At 33.1% G+C, this 22817-nt stretch overlaps 1 protein-coding gene across 1 annotated transcript in view; it reads left to right on the forward strand.

Moving 5' to 3' along the window:
• Eys (EGF-like photoreceptor maintenance factor) overlaps window positions 1-22817 on the forward strand; it is a 1514165-nt gene that overhangs the window by 756501 nt on the left and 734847 nt on the right. Inside the window, 2 exon segments of the mRNA XM_077109730.1 lie at window positions 18308-18503; window positions 19789-21564. Of these exon segments, the coding sequence (XP_076965845.1) occupies window positions 18308-18503; window positions 19789-21564 (1972 nt within the window).

Below are 22817 nucleotides of genomic sequence, written 5' to 3' on the forward strand. Positions count from 1 at the left end.
ATGATAATTGTTTTTTTCATTATATTTGAAATGCAAGAAATAATAGAGTAAGATGTGATGAAAATGGGCTTTGTAAAAGTCTCCAGTATCTCTCTCCTTCTCTGAACACACTGCACTTTGCTCTGCTTTCTCCCTACCCTTCTTGTTATCCATCACTTGTACCATCAGCCCTTCCTTTCAGGAGAAAAGCATTCTAATAAATTGATCCATACCAAGGTACAAGTCACTTAATGCATTGTCCTTTAATGTTTAATGCATTTGGAAGGAGGATGCCAGTAGAGGAATTGCTTAATACTGTCAGAGTCTTGGCAGAATTCCTGTCTTGCCCAAGGACGCAGCACTACTTCCAGGGTGGGCTCAGAGTATTGTATGTTCAAGGAGGATGAATCTGCTTCCTCAGCAAATTGAACTAGTCTGAACTCCATTAACACTAAAATGGACTTCCCTTGCTAAAATAATGTCTCTATTAAAATACAGCTTTAGACCACAATACTTTATTAAAACTGATCACAGTACATGAATATAGTTAGGGAACAGCATTTGACAAAACTATATCAGGTATTTTAATGACTATTTAGATACTAAATGTATTAATATCATTGATAAATTCACTAGTCTTAACTAAGAATAAGGTAAAATAATTAGAGGAGGTTGTATTCAGGTAAACTGCTCCAAGATTAAGGAATAAGACTTCAAGAGAATGTGAGGCTTGGTTGGTGTCTAAAGATGCACAAGATCCTATGGAGCTACAGAAAGCTAGAGATTGCTTTCCAGAGCTGAAAGGTCAGAAAAGAAAGATCATCATAAGTCTTTGGAGATGGTTAAGGCATTAACAGAAAATGGCCAATAACTGTCACCAAAAGAATTTGAGAAAGCAATTATAGAAAATAAAAAAATATAAATCATCTTATATATTTACTCTTGTATATCAGCCAATACAGTATAACATAACATCTATGTAAATGACATTAAATGTTTCGAATTATGAGGAGACCCAAGCATTACATTTGTAATTTAACAAGAAACACCAAGATAATACAAAGCATTAAATCTTTTGCCTAAACAATTCATAGTAATTATCTTGTTAAGTCCTTTTATGTTAACCTAAACTTGCCTCCAACATTCTCCTTTGCATAGACCTTTAGAAAAATATCTCTTTCATATTCCTTTTATTTACACTATTTTAAGCTCTCACTAATTACATTGTTATATAAAATGTTAATTCAACTACATGTTTATAAGATTAGAGAAGATTAATATGACTACAATTTTTTGTTTGTTTTATCATGAAGAATAATGGGAACTGAACAGCCCCTGTTGGTTGGGAGTGTTGAAAGCTATTTTTTTCTTTATTTCAAAGAATTAATTTTTGGTAGATAGCACTAAAAACATGAACTTTCTGCTTTATCTTCATGTTTAAAGCTATGACAATTGCTGACAAGCTGATAATTAATGTGGATTATTCATTTTAGCAGATCCAATTGCAAGAATGTATCAAAATAAGGTAAAAGTAGTTACATTATTCTGAAATTCAAAGGCTCAGAATAAAACTTTAAGTGACAGATTACAATTTATTGGATGCCCTTGACGTGCTAAAAAATTCAAGACAAATGATCTTCTTCTTTTTAATTTGATCAGAACTGCTCATTTCCTCCATAAATGAATTTCCACCGAACAAGATTGATCCATACATTAACCCATGACTGTCAATGGGTCAGGCTTATTGCATTTTGCAAATGACAATAGTCAATAAAAAGGTTGATTACATTCTATAAACTAAAACAGAGATTTTTATGTACTCTGGAAATTGTATTTATATTAAACACAGTGGATAAAAAAGAAACTATTTTTCTAAATGAGAAGAAACTGCTCCGAGTTCTCCAGCAGTACAAATATATTTATATTATATTTGCAGTACCTGGTTTTAAATGTCATCCTCAAAGTATGAACCCAAAAAGGAAGACACAGGATAGCAAGACTGTCTAATATTTGACTGTAGTTTAGGTGTTTATTTCCTCATGATATAAAGTCATCAACATTGTTCACAAGTGTAAGCTAAGTATTTACTGTGTTCAAGATGCCATGGCTCATGCTATTAATGAAGTTTATTCTTCTGATAGAGTAAATGAGCAATGATACAATTCTTAGCAAAGACCTAATTCAATTTTTAAGGAAAGAGGTGTTTTATTGCTTTAGACATTTATTTACATTTGGATTCAAATTTTTGACATATTAGATCAGTCAAAACACATTCTTTGGACAATCACGATAGAAAAGTAGTTGAAAATCTTACAGAGAAATATAGAAACATATATCGTTCTTATATTCATATTAGGAAAAGAGGACAGGGTCACATCTTATGAATGCATTAAAAAATCAGCAACATTTCTTTTCTTGAGCCAAAATTTGATACTTTGCCTCAATATATATATTGAAGACTATCTTGTGTAGATTCCCCAAAACAATATAATAATTAATTAATTTTGACTTCTTACCCAATGGCCATTGACATACATGGGGCAAATGAGCATGCAGAGGATAATAATGAAGTAAGCCATGGGCTCAACTACAGGAAGCTATATGATGAGGAAAATAAAGGAAATAACTAGGACACTGTTTGTGGTAATAATACTGAAAAAATCATAAGGCAATTGGCAAACACTGTACAAACTAATAATTAGGAGAGCTTTCTCAAGGGACAAAGTAGTACAACTTTCTCTCCTAGAGCCTAGATAGGCACTTCTGAAAGTGATAGCATTTAATCTGAACCTCATACAGGAAGCCCACCCTGTTTTTGAGGGATTTCTCAAAACTGCTAATGAGACTAAATATTCAGTAGACATTAGAAAAAAGTGTTTGCTCTGCTCCTCAGGACAGAAGCACCACAAATAACAGAAATGTTTGGAACAGCAACTTAATATTTTATAACTCAAAGGATATGATGAATTTTGAGGAGAAGAAGAAAGTGCAAACTGGAATGAAGACATATTTTAACTGTGCAAAGAGGAAGTAATTTGCATCAAATACATATAACTTATAATGGAAAATGTAGTTTAATATTTTTAGAAGTAGATTATTTTATATAACAAAGTGTCCTATATTTTCTATAAATAGACACAGTCCAGCTGTTATCTATAATCTAAATAACTTAGAACACTGTTTTTATTGGTATATGGAGCATAGTAGAATTAGAGTTATCTAGTAGACCTAATTAGGTATTCAGGGTGATGACCATCCATCTCTCATCTTTATATATCTGTTCTATTTGCTTGGTAACATAGATCAACTTAAAGGTGAATAGAATTTACATCTTAGAACTTAATTAAATATAACGATCTCTGAGGCTTAGTTTCCTAATGTATGGGAAGAGAACATGGATGAGAGAAAAGCTCAGCCACAAGTGAAATACCAAAGTTAATCCTTTGGAGAATTGGGTGTAGGATTTTAAGTACTCAAACTTATATATCAGTGTTATTTTTTTATATCATTCCTCATTCATTTATAATTGTGATTTCTACATAAAATATTGGTAGAAGTAAGAATAGAAAATACTATTGAATGACTCCTAAAAAATAAAATATAATTGGATTACTTATTTTCTTGATATTATTTTTTCTCCCTGTGATGGTGATCAAATTGATGGCCTCACACATGCTAGGCAAATCTTCTTCCAATGAGCTACATCCTCAATCATTTTATTGTGGTTTCTTCATTCAATTAAAAATGGACAAATAATATGAATTAACATTTCTAAAACTAATAAAGTTAAAATTTCTAACAAATTTATTAAAGAAAAAATTTCACCATCTTCAGCTGTTGGGTATATGCAAATCAAACTACAATGAGATGTCATCTTTCCACAATTAGAATGGCCACTTCAAAAAGACAATAAATGCTAGGAAGGAGCTGGAGGAACAAAATTCTTATATATTTTTGATGATATAGTAAACTAGAATAGCCATTATGAAGAACATTATTCAGGTTCCCCCACAAAAACTAAAAATAGATCACTTATATAATCTAGTTATTCTGCTTCTGGATAAGTATCCAAAGGAAATGATTTCAGCACATCAAAGCAATACTTGCCCAACCATATTTATTGCTATGCTTTTCCTAATAGCTAAGATATGGATTCAGCTTCACTGTCCTTTAATGGATGAATGAATAATGGAATGTATACACACTGTGTACACAATTGCATTTTATTAATTCATAAAAAGAATAGTGTCCTATTATTTATAGTAAAATTGGATGGAACTGGAACAGGAGGACATTGTTTTAAGTCAAAAAAGTCAGACAAAAATTAATACTAAATTTTCTCTTTCATAGGTGGATGGCAAAAAGAGTTGATTTATTTATATATTTGTGATTACTAGAAGTTGAGAAGGATGATGGAAAGTATAGGAGGTTGGATAACAAATACTAGAATGTAGTTAAGTGCTGTTAGAAGTAAAAAGTTCAAGTTTTCTACAGCACAGTATAGAACTATATTGTTTACAGTACCCTAATATGAATATTTAATTATGTAGGATTGGAGACTGAACCCGGGGCCTCATGCATGTTAGGCAACTGTTCTACCATTGAGCAATACTCCCAGCCTTATATAATACTCCCTATTATATAATTTATGTTTAGCAAGAAGAGATGAGGCCAAATATCAAAACATAAAATAATAATAAAGAGATGTTTTTCATCAGGGTTATTTACCCTGATTTGATTGGTATACACTGAATGCATGTATTGAAGTTCCATGATGTACCCCATAAATATGTATAATTAAAGTAATAATATTTGATAAAAATTAAAATACAAACATAGACTGGAATTCAAAATCCTTTCCAAAGTCTCACAACTTTGTCTTGGTCAACAAGACTTTGCACAATTAGGCCTGATAGCTTCTCTAGCCTTACCTCTGGATGATCTCCTCCTAGCTCTTTATAGTACAAAGGCAACCATTGATCTTTGTACTGATTCCATAATTTACTTTTTACATAATATTGTAGAGTTAAAGTCATATAGTATGTAGACTTTTCAAGCTAGTTTCTTTCCCTTTGTGATATGAATTTGAAGTATTTCAATATATTTTTATTGTTTGAAAGTTCATTTTTTAAGATTAAATAATATTCATTGTTTGGTTATACTGAAGTTTATTTATTTATTCACCTACTGAAGTACATCTTAGTTGTTTCCAAATTTTGGCAGTTGTAAGTAAAATTGCTATAACCATACACATGTAAGTGTTTTGTTTTGTTACTGGGGATTGAACCAAGGACACTTAACCACTGAGCCACATCTCTATCCCTTTTTATATTTTATTCAGAGACAGGGTCTCAATGAGCTCCTTAGAGCCTCACTAGTTGCTGAGGCTGGCTTTGAACTGGCGATCCTCCTGCCTCAGTCTCCTAAGCCACTGGGGGTTAGAGGTGTGTGCCACCATGCCCAGTCCATGTACAGGTTCTTGCATGAACATAATTTTTAGTTAACTTGGGTCTATACTATGCAGCATCATTTTCTGAGTTATACAATAAAAGTATTTAACATTTTCACAGGAAATTTAGTAGTATATTATTATTTGTATGCAATGTTATACACCATTAAAATATAATGCATCCATTCTACAATAATAGAGTGATTTAAGATATCATTTGAATCATAAGCTACCATTAAAATTAGTTATCCTTTATACAACACTGACTGTCTTCCTGGCTGTTTTGAATGAGTTACCTCACATAATGTATAAAATATCTAATCTCAACAATAAAAACTATAAAACATTTATGAAATAAATTGGATAGCACAAAATGGAAAGACATCCTGTGTTCATTGATTTGACAAATCAATATTGTTAAAGTGACTGTACTACCCAAAGTGACCACAGATTCAATGCAATTCCTATAAAAATAGCAAGGAGACTCTCTAGAGATCTGGGAAAATATCCTAAACTTTGCAGGGAAGTACAAAAAGTTTCATATAGTAGAAGCTATATTAAGCAAAAAGACAAGCAAGAGGTCTTATATGACCTGATTTTAAAATACAATACAAAGAGGTAGTAACTAAAACAAAATTACAGCACAACCACATAAGCTAGTGAAATAGACTAGATTTTAGAAGTTAACCCATCCATCTGAATTTGGGCAAAGAGACATAGTCATTCAAATCAGCAGATTATATGAGTTAAAATTTTTAAAAATCAAATTTATTTTATGTATAAGAACAAAGAAGTATGCATTGGATTGGGTACCATGTGAGGTTCTGATATATACATACATCAAGGTTCTGATATATATATATATCACCTCAAGGTGATGGTATAAGAGGTCAGGCCTTGGGGGAGGTGATTTGGTCATGAGGATGTAGCTCTCATGGTTAACAAGAGACAACAGAGAACTAGCTTGTTCTTTCCACCATGAGAGAGCATAGCTCAATGGCACCATCTATGAGAAATCAGGCTCTTACCAGACAGTAAATCTGTCAGCACCTTCATTTTGGACTACCCAGCTTCCAGAACTGTGCAAACTAAATTTCTATTGTTTATTAACCACTCAGTTTATGACATTTTGTTTCAGCAGGCTGAACACACTAAGCCATAGTTCTTAAAAAATTCTCATATTTTTTATACTAAAATTTCTTATTCAACATGATCTTTCACTATAACAAATAAAACCATTCATTTCATATTTGCCATTTTATAGTATAAATAATTAAATGCTGGCTAGGAAGTCGGAGGAAATATAATAACTTGAATCTACTGCATTTCTTGATGATATAAACCAATGTTTGCTCCTCTGTTCTTTCTGGCATTGCTGTAAGAAACAGCAGGATTTCAGTGCTTCCCTTGTGGCCTTGGTGTCCTGTTTTATTCATATTCAATCCACCTGCTTTAAGATCCCCCCTTTAATTAAAAATAAATGAAACACAGAAAAGAGTCAATGGGTAAGGAGGAAAAGACCTGTTGATTATTGCTCTCCATGTCGCTCAGGGGTATATATCTGCAGCCTAGCATATTTTGCTTGCTGTATTTGGTTTATTTTTAGTGATAGACTGTATCCTTGTGCCATCATTCTTTGTTTGGTTTTGCCTTATTTTGTGTAACTGTTTTCATTTTGTTTGCTCTTGCATTTCCCATGAGAGGGGAGGGTTGGGAGCTTGAAGATCAGCTTCAAAAACAATTGTAAGCCTAGCCCACTTCAATCTGAAGAAAGAAAGATAAACGTATTGTGACAATATGTTATGGAATCTGAAATAGGCTTAATCGTGTTCAGAAGACATCCTGCTTAATATTTTAAGATAAGAATGCAAATTATATGTCTTAAATGATATACTAGCTAAAGGAAAGTGTAAAATATTGGTGTATTAATGAATCATTGGTATGTGTCTGTCACACAACTGTAGTAGAGTACACCAGCCCACGGGAGAGATTGATAAATAAATAATATAATATAGTAACGACTGTGTTTTATAAAGATGTATACATATATACAAGCCACAATGGTTGTCAAAATAAGGGCAGGGAGCCCAATCTGATTTGCTTAAATTGGCTCAAGATGTAGTGTCAATAGGAGAGTAAGCCTGAATGACAAGTTTGGCTGGTATATTTGGATATATGTAGACATTGCCCCCTGGGAGAACAGGTAGGGAAGATGGCAAGTTATTTACAAGTAATGTGAAAAAAAGAATATGAGGCATTTATTTATTTATTTAGATACTGTGGATTGAACTCAGGGACACTTGACTATTGAGCCACATTCCTAGCCCTATTTTGTATTTTATTTAGAGACAGGGTCTCACTGAGTTGCTTAGCACCTCACCATTCCTGAGGCTGGCTTTGAACTCATTTGAAAAGCCTTTTCAAATCTTTTTAAAAACACCTTTTATTGCCAAATATTTTTTAGCATTTAATAAGTGTATATTATTGAGCTTAGGTAAAAATATCTACTTAAGATATGATTTATAAACTAAAGGAGTAGAACTCATAACTATCAAATAAAACACAGATAGAAACAACTAAAATACAGAATAGGAAAAAATGCCATAAAATGTAAACAAATAAGAGTTACAGGGATTCAGAATGAAGACATTATTCCCATTACAAGAATTTTAAAAATGATTCATGAAATAAACGTCTTTTCTTATGAGCTCTCAGATGAATACTATGTAACTGAGGCAAGCTTCCCTAGATGGGATAGAAAGTTGGTAGTAAGAAAAAACAGAATTTTAACTTTCTACTCACCAGTTACTAAGCAAAAGTTGGGGAATACTGAGTGTTCACATCATGTGCCATTAGCCTGCCTATAGTGTCCATTAGTTTCATCTATTCTTTTTGAAACAGTAGAGTTGAGAGCATTTGACTTTTGAGTGGCTCTTACACACTTGCAGAACTCTGTGTCAGGTACCAGCTGATGATTTATAGACAGTGGGCTCAGAAAATTTGTTATTTGGTTTCAGGGAAATGGGAATTCAGAAAACGCAATTTAGAGAATTCTATTGATATTTGAACCTTAGAAATACACTTCTATTAGCCACACTGATATTTTTCAACTATAGTGATTGTAACAGTTATAAATTCTCTTATAATGATGGTTCACATTGAACAGATTGTCAATACTATATTGAGTTAAATAAAATAAAAATATTAGAATTTAAGTTCAAAACAGTGATATTTCCAGCATGAACTATGACGCAGTCAAGCATGTAACTCTGAAATTCAAAATATTTATGATTTTAAAGCCCATTGTCTGTATGTGTAAAGTGTAAAAAAAAAGACAGTTATAAGAAGATCAGTTATTTGGGGTCTTTTATTAGGATTACAGAGACCAAGAATAATTTGTATGTGCTTGAATTGAATCACTTCAGAAAATTTAAATAATAAATGGATATAATCTTATCCTCTTATAATTTAGAGGTAAACTACTAATATGTATTTTACATCAAAGTAATATTTATTGACAAATAGTCTATTCTGATTTCTCTAAAGTTGTTTCATTTTTACTGGGACTTTTAGTTCTCTTTTTTTATGTCAGGAAACCATAAAAGTATGCAGAGTACATTTATCATGAAGGGAATATTAATCCAATCCACTATTAAAGATATAAGTCCAAAAAAAGGGGGGGAAATAAATATCTTTATTAGACTTGTACTAAAATATATTATTTATGTGCACATGTTCCTGAATATTTTGTATGGATAACTCATTTTCATATGCACAGTTATTATAGGATTGTATCTTTTATTAGCAGTTTAAATTTGATTCTTGATTTATGGGCCCAACTGAGCTCTACAAGCTTATTCTGTAGGTCTGCTGTAAATTTCTGTGGAAACCAAGAACAGTAGGATCTTGTCTAAAGACTTCACTTGTCAACATTTCTCACACACTGAGCTAGACACTGAAGGACTGGTTTTGCTATTAAAAAGCTATAGACTACTGGGAGTGTAAAATGTATGAAGCAACAGTCACAATATGCTAGATAATGACAGTAGTTAATATCTTCACAGTATTCCATGAAACCACAGTGGTGATACCATAAAAACCAGACACCATTGAAGATTTCCAGGGATTTGCTGAACTGAATCTAAAAGCTGAGTACCAAGACTACTGAGGTTCTATAAGAAATAAATGGCAGTAATGGAATTTTAGAAAGGGGAAAAACATATTCAAAGTGGGAATTAATATAGCATTTGTGAAAACATGGTAAAAGTGATGAAAAATAGCCAGTAGTTTTGTATATTTGATTAAATAGGTTTGCTTTTTCCTTTGAAGTATGGTAAACTAATGATGATTTTTTAAGATGGGGAATGACCTGGTCAGTCTTTCATTTTGAAAGATAACTCTGGCACATACTCTATACTTAGCAAATATGCTTTTGAGGCCTTGAGTCTAAAACAATGTCTCGACCTCTCACCTCAACAACTTTCTGTTGTCTGAGCATCTGTCTCTAGCATTAACCTTGACTTCTCCCTGAGCTGTGCTTTCCATCACCTTTCTTATTGCATCTTCCTCTGGCCAGACTAGGAAAAAAAAATAGCCTGATTCAGTACAATCCTTAAGATATTTATCTCTGCATTCATTAGTTTTCTGGAACTTGTTCTTGCAAATTAAAACTGTTTAGCAAAGCAATGCTTCTGTGCTTTCAGAAGCATCCCAACTGAAATAAATACCTTGGAGATCTAATAGCCAAATCCAATGAGAAAAAAACAAAATTATACTCCAAGACAAAAGTGACCTCAAAAATTATATTTTTCCAGAGTAATTTTCATATTTCCAAGTTTTACGTACTATTGCTTTACTAATAAAAATAATCTTGATTTTTCTCTGCTTCTGTGGTTATCAATTATTGCTATTATTTGTGCTGCTTTTATTTGTTATTGTTGGTTTCATAACTTAGTTTGCTGACTCCATAAAAATATTAAGCCAATAAAATTTTAGACAAACTTTTTTTTTTTTTGTACTAGGGATTGAATTCAGGGTGCTCAACCACAGAGTCACATCCCCAACCCCTTTTTGTATTTTATTTAGAGACAGGGTCTCACTGAGTTGCTTAGGTCCTACCAAAGTTGTTGAGGCTGGCTTTGAATCATGATCCTTCTTTTTTGTTCTAGAAAAAAAAAGAGAAAAAAGAAAGTAGAGGCCTCACTACCACCTATCAAATAATGTGAAGAATGGAATGTCTCACATTTATAATGGCTTCACCCTTAAAACTTAAAATCAGTCATGCTGGCGCACACCTGTAATCTCAGTAACTTGAGAGTCTGAGGTAGGAGAATTGCAAGTTTAAGGTCAGTCTTGGTAATTTAGTGAAATCCTCAGAAACTTAGCAAGACCCTGCCTCAAAATTTAAAAATTTTAAAAAGGGCTGATGATGTTACTTTAGTGTTAAAACACCGCTGGGTTCAATACCCTGTACCCCTGCCCCCAAAAAACATGGAGCTAATTTACTCCCACTCTGAGAAAAATTTCACAAATTTATATTGTTCTTCCAACTGTTTATAAGTTCTTGGAATTATGGACCTATAGTCCATAGGGATATTTAAAACATTTATGAAAGAATACTGTGTACAGACTAGGATTTAAATAGAACAGTATGCTACTGTTCCAGGTGAGACTTAAAGGAGCTGTTTCAAATATTCCAAAGGAATGAGGTAGAGATAGAGATAGAGATAGATAGATAGATAAAGAGAGAGAGAGAGAGAGAGAGAGAGAGAGAGAGAGAGAGAGAGGGAGAGAGACACTCTGGAGGAAAAGGAGAAGCAGCAGAAGTGGAAGCATTTGTTCAAGGTATTTGTAGCCAGCAGCCAGCCACATCTTCTGCCAGAAGAGGAAAAAAGAGAAAATGCTGATTGGGGAAGTCAGAATTTCAGTTTTAAAGATGCTTGGTTTCTCCCTTCCTTCTACCCTCACTGTGACACTAGTGCCTCACACTGGTAGAAACCCAGTTAATAAGGAAATCCAGGACTTGCTGCCTTCATGGGTAAGTTCTTCTCCAACATCATGCAAGGCAGAGCAGGGTGATAGTGAAGAATGGTCTGAGGGTACAAAGGCCAATGTCTTACTTCAACAAAAATCTTACCACCACAACTTGATGATAAGATTCCTCACCACTGTTTTGCTTAATTAGTATTGTCTCTGGGACTGGAAAGAACTCAACTTCTTGGTGCTTAGTATGGTGAGGTTGAGGGGACAACGCATATCTATTTATACATAATAAATGTCTACAAATTCAGCATCTTAAAACAATACGCATTTATTAGCTCATAATTCTATAGATAAGATATTAGGTATGGCATGGTTGGTGTCTATGATCAGGGTATCCTAAGACAGAAATCAGTGTGTCAACTCAACTTGATTCTCATTTGGAGATTCTGGGTGTGTGTATGTGGTCGGGATCTTCCCCCATCTTTCCCTCCAGTTCTATTTCTGTTTTCTGCAAAATTTATTTATTTATTTTGTACTGGGGATAGAACCCAGGGGTGCTTTACCACTGAACTACATATCCAGTTCTTTTTTTATTTTTTAGTTTGATGCATGGTCTTGATAAATTGCTGTGGATTTCCCTAAGTTGCTGAGGCTGGCCTTGAACTTGAAATCCTCCTGCCTCAGCCTCCAGAACTACTGGCATCATGGGAATGTACCACCTCACCCAGCCAGAATTCAGTTATTTGAGGCTGATTCTAGGTCTGAGTTCCACTGTTTCTTGCTGGCTGTCTGTTGGAGGCTGCTCTCCACTCCTAAATGCCACCAAAATTCCTTGCATCTTCCCTCCCCTCTCTTTAGATAAAAAGCAAGGAAATTCTTCTTGTGCTTCAACTCTTTGGTTTCTTCTTCTGTGACTAGCAAGAAAAACTTGATTTTAAATAGATTAGTCCCATGCTGATAATCATCTTTTTTTTAAAGCCAACTGTATTAGATAGTATATCATAACCTAGTCATAGAAGAAAAATTCATAGTATTTTTGAAATTGTGGGTTATGCAGGACTTGATTTGGGGAGTGGGCAGAAAATCTTAAGAATTCTTTAAGTTCTACCTATCCCAGACAGGATGGGAATAAAATTTAAGTTTATAATTTTTCCATCTTTTCCTAAGAATAAATTTTGAGATAAGTAAGCTAATTAGATGGAAATTATTGGTGTTGATCTAATTACTGGATAGTGATTTATAACTTATGAATTGAAAATTTTATGCAGTAAGTTTATACAATATTTATAAACTAAAAATGATGTGAATGATGTAAAACTTGCCTAAAAGTAGTGATTATTTGAAAAGAACTTTACAGAATCTTTCCTAACAAAATATGATATTTCCAATAAGCATAGATTGAAAGTTTCACTGTGGTGCACTCCTGGGAAGAGTTCTGCCTGAACTGTAAGTGGTGGAGAAAATAAGCCTATACTTAGAAACTGATTTTCTGAGTTACTTTATATCGGTCCCTATGCTTGAATTTTCCTTTATAATTCTGCAGCAAAAACCATGCCATGAATTTAGCATACCAATCATTGAAAATGTTTCTTTTAATTTTCAAAAGCATTTTTATTTTAAGAAAAATAAAATATTTCAAAGAGCAAGGTGGTAGATCAGTGTTATATGATACAAAATAGTATTAATAAGCAGACTAACATCATGGGTGTGTGACCTGAGAGTGGCCCAAAATCTTGTCCTTAAGATTCCTGTGTCCCTTTGCATGTATGAGCACACTTATTCACACTCACACAAATAGCCTGCTCTTGTCTTGTCATTGAGCTGAAATACTTACTCATTTTTCAATGAGGGGCTCCATTGTCGCGTTCCTCGCAACTAAAACACTCCAGAAGAATTGGGCTGCATGAAATAATCACACAAGAGACAGAGATACCTTTTCTTTGGAGTCCTGTGACGGTTGGCTCCTTTGACCTTAAGGGTCCGCAGAAAGAGAGAGAGAGCACGTGCTAAACCTGCCTATTGAAGAGAAGCTATTCAAATAAGGCAAGCGGTCAGGTTCCTGGGGGCTGAGTCCAGCTTCGCCATATCTGCTGTCAGCAGATTGGCCATACCCTAAGGCAGAGCAAGAGAAAGGGACACACAAAGGGCATTTTCATGGAACGTTTTATCCCAAACAGGGCAAAGGGGTAATATCACAAAGGAACAGGTGAGCCTAGCTCAATCTATGGGGAGACATGCCTATGTCTGAAGATGTGTCCTCAACCTTCCGGGACCAGGGCAATGTCCAGGTCACTACAACATGTAGTGACAGTCAGAGCTTCTCTGCCTCTGGATGGAGAACACTAATCATTCAGACTGGCTGCCCACACTCCATGTTTTCATTCTGTACTGGCCCACACAAATTAGGTAGGCACTTCTATGTATATGCAATAGTGCATATTTTGATAGTGTTGTAAATTTCAAGCTGCCAATTAGTTTGAAAACTTTACAAATTTATCCTTTTGGTTCTTAGAAACATAGGTTAAACCACAGTATTATAGATATTAAATTAAATACAAACATTGGAATGTTTCTTCATTGTATACATTTTATTAGAAAATAAGAATGAGACATACAGTTACATCTTTAAATGATATGTCAACAGAATGTAAAATAATAGTTCACTAGAATGTGAATCCATTGAGATAATAAACACTATTTTACCTGGTTGTTGATGATTAAATCTAATTGTCAGTTATGTTTGTTAAACTATTAGAGTAGAACTATTAGAGTAGAGTAGTTCCTTATCTTGATTTTTGTTATCTATAATAATCAAGTGTAGAATAGAACTCTCATAGAAAAACTTGGAGATGATCCAGGAGACCAAAATAAAGTTTAGTGGCTATGAGTGTGGGCCGTGAGTTTCACTGCTTGGTTTGAATCTTGGCTTTGCATTTCTATCTCTATGATCAAAGAATTAGCAAAAAGACTATAAGATAGTGCAGGTTTCCTTTAAACCATTCTTCTTACTTCACTGAAATGATTTAAGGATTATTCTGCCTTAGGAGAGACTCATATTTTTAACTTGCTACTGGAAGCTAACAAGTTTCTCAAATTTAATGTATTTATTAAGAAATTCTGATATACCCCCAATCTATAACTGGCCTTTACTGATATTTCAATTAGTAAATGGCTTCATTAGTCATTCCATGCATTGCAACAAAAATTTAGTAATCATTCATTAAAGTTTTATTCTGACCTCATGTTTCTTGTCCTTCAGCAGTATTATAGTCTCTGTCTTCCAAATACATCCTGAATGAAACCTTTCCTCACACTATGCACTGCTTCGGCTCCCAGCAAGAGTTTATTCACCCATTTTCTAGATCATTGTAAGCAGCATCTCATCAATTGTTAGAGTCTGTAAACAAGTCAGGATGGCGCCTGGCATTTTGACAGAGAAATGTTAGAGTCTATAAACAAGTCTGGATGGCGCCTGGCAAAATGCCAAAGGGAGTGGTTTGTGAAGTAACGCCAGCCAGCCATTAAGTGTGGAGATTCCTTATTGGTTGACTGCTGTATCTATTTTATGCTAATTAAGATAAGCTGTGTGGAATGTATAAATACCACTCCTGTCCTACAATAAACGGCTCCCATTCCTGCTGTATCAATCTACACAAGTTGTTCGTCACCCCCCAGTTATTTTGCCCAGCCAGCCGGGCTGCGGCAATCAATATACCAGCTTCCTTTCTTCCCACCACACCAATCTCCCTTGAGAGTATATGTTTCTGCAAATATTTTTTACTATGTAAATCACACTATATCACTTTTTTTTGTCCTGTATGTTCCAATGGCTTCCCATCTCTTAGAATTAACTCTAATTTAAACAACTGATAAGTAAACAAAGCAGCAGCCTGAATTATCTGGTTCCTGGTCATATCTAAGGCTTCACTTCCACCTTTGCCTCTCTAGTTGCCCATTTTGCTGTTGTTTAAACTAATTCAAATTTTGATTCCTTTTCTAAAATCAAGCTATAAAATAAAATAAAAAATTACCTATGCAGTTGGCTAGTTCCATCTATAAATTGATGAGCACTTATAACAGTCATTATAGCTTGCACATTCATCACTTAGTACTAAATGAAGACATGCAGAGCTACCCAAGGTTAACGAGAAAGCAGGTGATCAGAATTTCATAAAGCACTGATTCAAGATACTTTCTGCATGTTTTCTTCAAATATAGATTCATAAAGACAATTTTTAAGTTATGACATTTTATATAAATGCTTAACATTATGTTGAAACCTATTTAGTTCTCAATAAATATCAGTACCTCATTATTGTATTTTAATCAGGCACTAAATACCTGTTTGCAAGGTGCATTTATGAAGGAATGAGTTACATTGACAAAAATAGTAAACTATAGTAACCATGAAGTTAAGAAATACAAGTATCAAATTAAAGATTTATGAGATAAAGCTAAATACTTAGAATTTTTATATGCTTCATGTGCAATCAAGTGACTATGCAAGAAGAAATATGCAATCATTTTGAGGAGTTTTGTCTCAGTTTATCTTTATTATACATAACAGAGAATGTGATCAGAAAGGTCAAGTGGTCTATTAGGGCTATGATAACTGCTATCACAACAACCTTCAAAACTTCAGTGGATCAATACAATAGAAATTTATTCTTCATTCACATGAACTCCAAATGAATGTCTTTGATTTCAGCTCCTCTCGTTCAGTGAGATATTTTAGGCACCAAGTCTACTTTTTTGTCACTCGGCCATCTTTAATACATGAATTCACATGTCACAACATAAGGGAAGAGGCTGGAAGATCACATACCACAGACTTTTATGAATCTATCAGAAAGTGGCAGATTTCATGACCATTTATTAAGACTCATAATTACAAACACACAAGAACAATTGATGCATACAGTCCAAAGGGAAAAAGAAATAGGTATAGTGAGTGTGTAACAGAGATTTAATAAGGAAGAATAGAGGAATGTCTCTAGGATGAATTGCATTTGCGGGCTTTGAGGTGTATATATCATACATAAATGTATTAACATCAAATATTTGTATCCCACCTTTGTAATGACATTGAATAAGTGTATTAACAACATATACATGCATAAATATATATATATATATTTATTATACATACACTTATATATATGTATCTACATATATAGATATATATGCATATATACATAGAGAGATGTCAAACAATTAAAATCTACTTGAAGGATATTAAATAAATAAATAGATATATGTATATATATATATGTATATGTATGTATTTATATATGTTTGATGAGACGCTTATTGCTAATACTTGGGGAATAGGGAATAGAATGAGATATTTGGAATCAAGCCTGAAATTCAGTAAATAAAATCAATTTTGAGAGCAAACCTTATGAACAGCACATGATGGATAAGAGACTCAGCCCACCAATGTGTGCATATAATAGAGGAAGGAGAAAGTATGGTTTCCTGTCTGCTGGACTCAAATGTCCTTCCACTGAGCATTTGAATCACCTAATTCTACACATTCTGGTCTAATGCTTGTCAAAAACACATGAGGTTCTTAGGTAACTTGTTGATTATCACCTAACTCTGTGGTAGTGATTCCTCATCGTGGTTAATAATGGCTTCTGATTAGGATTCGAGAAAAAAGATCTGACCAGGACCACACAAGCATTTATGAGCCATGTAATAGTCATATCTTCACTGTAAACTAGTACAGATGCATTCTGGTCTCTACCCTGATTTCATGTGTATTTTAATTAATCTATGAAGTCTTTCCATTCTACAGGTTAGCCTTGAGGAAAGCATAAATCTTTTGGTCATTAAAGTATAAAATCATATTCCTTTTTTGTGTTGTTATTGTTTCTTATATTGCTTCCAGATTCATTCTTGACTATTTTTTACATGTTAGACTTTTTAATGCAATTTTCTAACATCATGAATCCTTTGACCTTTATAGAAACTTTTAGTTATAAGCTGAAAGTGAATACAGAATATAAACTACAAAGCAAAAAAGAATATATGTCTAAAACAAGACCTAAATTTGTGAAAAGTAAATACATTCGACAAATGTTATAGCAGTAAATTGGGGAAATCTATGGCTATATCTTCAGTATTGGGAAATAAATGTATAGTTGTATTTTTAAATCATTTCAAAATTTGTGTTTAATTAAAGATCAAAATGCTTCAAATAATATAACTATTTTTTTATTTTTTAATATAACTATGTTTTAACTCTACTTTTTAGAGAGAATCTCCTTGATCCATTTGTATTTATTTATGCATGCATAAAATTTCTCTTTGCAATATGCTTCAATCAATTGCTTTCTATGGAAATTATTTTATAAGGATAGGACAGAAATAGGCTATTCATGTCAAACTAAAATATACAAGCCAATTTCTTCTATAAGCCAGTACAAAGTAAAATTATTTGAGCATCACACAAAAATGTTTTCAATTATCTATTATAAATATGACATTCTTATTGGCTTTCAACTAAATATGACCTTTAGAGAAAAGGGTTTATAATTTATTATATTGCTTTTATATCCATACTGAAAATCAAAGTACAAATTTTTCAGGGGAAAAAAATATTCCTAAAGCAAATATAAGGGAGTATTATGACTTGAAATTAAAGGAACTAAAAACAAATTTAGACATTTAATTGAGTATATCTTAAATTTGAAAGATTTAACTAATTTTGAAATATGGATAAATTTTACTATGAAGATTTCATTTTTAAGTAAAATAAGGTGAATGATTTGCACTATTTAATGTAAGTATAAAAATGCAAAATGGACCTGAAAATAAACTTAAAAAAAAAATCTCCTCATAGGAACAAAGGAACTTTGAGCTTAATTTAATTATGGTGATTACCTTTTGCAGAGTTGTTCCACTGCGCTTCCTTGTGGTGATGAAATAAGCAGCATCACCAGTTCATCTCTCATCTCCCCAAGCATCTCTCCAACCATTTTTACACAAATATATTCAGTGCCTCCTTCTGAGATCTTGTTCAGTATCTTCCCATCTGCAAGGGCTACAAAAATATGGACCATAATGAATACTTATCCAGGCAATGAAGGTAAGTAGAAGTAAATAAAATATGAAGTTGAATTTGAAAAAGTTTTATATTGAAAACCTATTTTCTAAGTTTTTATTTCTAAATTATTCAATTTTTTCCCAAGATATAGATTTTTTAATGGTGCAAAATTTAGAATTCTTGTTAGTTACACACCCTGTTTTAAGTTTTAAAAATATTGATATTCTTTGCCAATAAGTACTATTTGGGGAAGGGGGTAACTGAAAAAAAAGCCAACAATCTTTATTCTGATGTGTAAATTTTGGTGAATAATTGGACTCTAATTCTAGCACATTTGTTTTAACAGTAAATCTTTTTGAAAAGGGCCTTGTACTACTTATCTCATTATGTCTTCATTTAATGTCCTCTGAATTATTATATGTAGATTTATATTCAATAATTTCTTTGAAAACTCTCAGAAACAAAAAGTGTTTATTTTTCTATTTTGAAGAATGTTAACAACTTGAGCCTCCTGATACGTGCTATGATTTAACATAAGTCAAATGATGTCATTTTTATAAACAGTAGAATGTATGTTCAATTCCAAATTCACTCTCCATATAGAAAGTGTTACTCAGAATGATTAGTTAGAATTATAGTCCTTAATAAGATATTTTTTTGTTTATGAAAGTTTCTTTGAATACTGTTGTACATTCTAAGAAGAAAGTATCTTTTTCTATTTTTGTTTATATAATTTATGTTATTAAAAAATTTTTTAGTTGTAGTTGGACACAATACCTGTATTTTATTTATTTTTTGTGGTGCTGAGGATTGAACTCAGTGCTTTGCATGTGCTAGGCGAGCTCTCTACCTCTGAGCCACAACCCCAGCTCCTGATTTATGTTCATTTAAAGAATTAAGTAAAAATAGAGTGTTATCAAATGTAAAAAAAAAAATTACTATTTAGAAATTAAAACAAAATTTTGAATATTTCTAACAAAATAGTTCAAATATTCATCAGTTCTATCCATGATAAAGAATTTTAGTTTTTAGTTTTATAATTTAAAGGAGTCATTTGGTTGAAAATGGCAATTTCATGTAACACCATTGTTCTATTTAGACCTTCCCATGGAATGTGAATAATAACAGACTTTACATTTATGCAGTTTGTGAAGTCACTAAACTTCTTCATGCACTTTTATTAGAAATGTGATTTCCAGAGCCAAATCTGTCTGCATATAATAGGTGTGAGGTGGCAGTGCAATTTGCTAAAGATTCAGCCTGAGGCCAAAGTTATTCATTTTTAACTTACTTTTCTGATTTCTTTTTTGCCTTTTCTTTTCTAAAGCTCCAAAACACAGAGATATTTTCAAGCATGATGTTCCTGCAACCACTGGTTTGGCAGCATTAAGTACTGGCATAGCTTTTGAAAGCTACTTACTCAAAGAACTGATTTCCACTAGAGAGCTTTCAGCAAAACAGAGTCTTCTTTCTTCCACAGATGTTTCCTCTTCTCAGTTTCTGAATTTTGGTGTTCATGATCCAGCACAAATTGTCCGGGGCAAAACATCTGCATCACATATGCCTATTCAAACTTCATCAGCTACACAAGCATTCTTTTTTTCTCATCAGGGAGCAAGGACCCCATTTATCATCTCTTCCTTAATGACAGATTTTATTTTTCCCACATCATCTTCATTATTTGAGGACTATCACACTGTTGCCTTTTCTGCTGCCACAATGAGTTCAGTAATTAGTAGCATTCCAGGAGCTGATATTAAGTTAAACAGGCACTCATTACTCTCCCATGGATTCCTGTTCACAACTGCTTCCACAAGTGCACCTCCAATTGTCTCTAGGAGGGCTCAAGAGGATATTGAAGAATATTCAGCTGTTTCCTTAATTTCAAGAAGAAAGCACTGGAGATTGCTGAGCCCCTCAATGTCTCCCATTTTTCCTGCTAAGATAATTATATCCAAACAGGTAGCCATCTTAAACTCATCAACTCTCTACCAATTTAGTACGCAAACTCCCAATCCCAGTGAATATCGGGTTATTACTGAAGAATCTAGCAACCAGAGACTCACAAACATCAAATCACAGGCTGCTGATTCTTTAAGTGAATTAAGCCAAACATGTGCAACATGTTCTATGACTGAAATAAAATCCTCTCATGAATTCTCAGATCAGGTTTTGCATAGTAAACAGTCCCACTTTTATGAGACATTCTGGATGAACTCAGCGATATTAGCCAGCTGGTATGCACTAATGGGAACTCAAACTATCACTTCTGGGCATTCGTTTTCTCCTCATACTGAAATAATACCATCAGTGGCATTCACAGAACTGTCATCTTTGTTTCTATCTAAAAAGAGTGCAAAAAGAACAATTTTATTTTCATCCTTGGAAGAATCCATTACCCTATCAAGTAATTTAGATGTTAATTTATGTTCAAATGAGACTTGTTTATCCATTGTATCTTCCCAAACTAAGTCTTCAGACTTGATGTATTCAGATTTGACTTCAAAACTGACTACTAATGATCTGTCAGTATCAGAAGATATTCTTAAACTATCAAAATTAGGAAAATACAGTGTAACTATGAGTCCCACTGAGGCACTAAATCAAGACAATTTATTGGACATGGAAGAGGGTAAAGTGTCTCATCAGCTGTTCAAACTTCACACAAGTGATACCTCTCTAGATTTTGAATTAAACTTACAACGATATTCAGATATAACTTTAAAGATGTATTCAGAAATCACACACTCAAATGACCTCAAAAACAATCAACCACTATATACAGACTCACTATCTTACTTTGCAGAAGTAACTCCTAGTGTTGGGTTTTATACGGTGACAGCAACTCAACCTCTTCCAATACAGACCTCTTTACCCATGTCTCTAATTAGACCAGATTGGCCATATTATGTGGATTACCTGACCTTAACACCTGATTTAAAGGAAGAGATCAGGACTTCTTCAGAATGGTCAAAATGGGAACTTCATCCTAGTGTGCATGACCAAGAATCTCCTGCTGCAGGTCAGATTCTTTCCATCACTAGATCACTTACTTCACCATCACTGGAGTCCTTCCCAGCGACTCAACAACTGATGATTGCTGGTGAGTTTCTCAGTTTCTGTTCAGTAAACTTAAAAATTAGTTTCTTTTCTAGAGAAAAGAAAGCATGTCATGGTCACCAGGTGCTCTAAACAGCTTCATTGTGATCAGGGCAGCAGCCAGTTCAATGGAGATGGCACCTGCTGCTGTACCCAACACAGATGGTGATTCTTTATGCACTGCCACAAAGGCTACCAGATCAATACAGGAGTTTGTGGGAGATGGCTAGACTGCTGGCAAGCAATCAGAAAGTGAACTAGTTCAATTCATTACAACACAGCTTTCAAAGTTTTGGAATAACTTTTATTACTCTCATTTCTTGAAATAGCTTCTTTGTAGATGGAACACAATATGACATACTTTTCTAACATTATCCTTGAGACTGGTTATTTTTAATGAGGAAAAAAAAACAAGGGAACTTCATTGAGTGACCATATTAAATTTTAAAGCTATTAGTCTTTCATTGTATATTAGTCTGTACATATGTTAAATTAATATCCTTTATTAAACAAGAACATTATACAAAAATTGAAGGAGATAATATCTCGTGTGAATTTGAATTCAGAATTTTGAATAATTAACAAGTCAATTTTCTTAGGTAAATTTCTCACTTTCAAGCACTTTTGAAATCACTAATGTCCTCTCCCTTTGTAATTACTGACAAAATGGTAAAGGTTGCTAAAGAAAAAAGTTTAAAAAACTGTAATTATTAGAAAAAGGGAATTAATAATTTAAAGACATTCTATCTTTTGGAATTTTAAGTGTTAAATTTTGGCAGCAAAGTTAAAAAAATAAGAATAATGAGTAAGAAATTTATACTTTCTTTTTTTATTTACATATAACAGTGGAATGCATTACAACTCTTATTACATATACAGAGCTCAATTTTTCATATCTCTGGTTGTACACATAGTATACTCACACCAATTCGTGTCCTCATACATGTACTTTGAATAAGAATGATCATCACATATATGTATGTGTGGTAGTGGTAGTAAATTTCTGCTTTAGAAGAAACACGTGGTACTTAAAACACTTTAGGTGTGTAATTTATGGCTAGCAACTTAGTAATGTGAAAGATCAAATCATTGATGGGTTCAATATCAGGATATTTTTATAAAGTTTTAAAAAATAATTTCATAAATTTAATTACAAATTTGAATGTGGTATTCTCCCTGTTATAAGACAATAGCTTGTGGCCTAAGTATTTTGGCTTACCTAGAATACCTAACATGTTTCTAATCACAGGTGAGATT

This window comes from Callospermophilus lateralis, chromosome 6, assembly GCF_048772815.1.
Source record: "Callospermophilus lateralis isolate mCalLat2 chromosome 6, mCalLat2.hap1, whole genome shotgun sequence".
NCBI lineage: Eukaryota > Metazoa > Chordata > Mammalia > Rodentia > Sciuridae > Callospermophilus > Callospermophilus lateralis.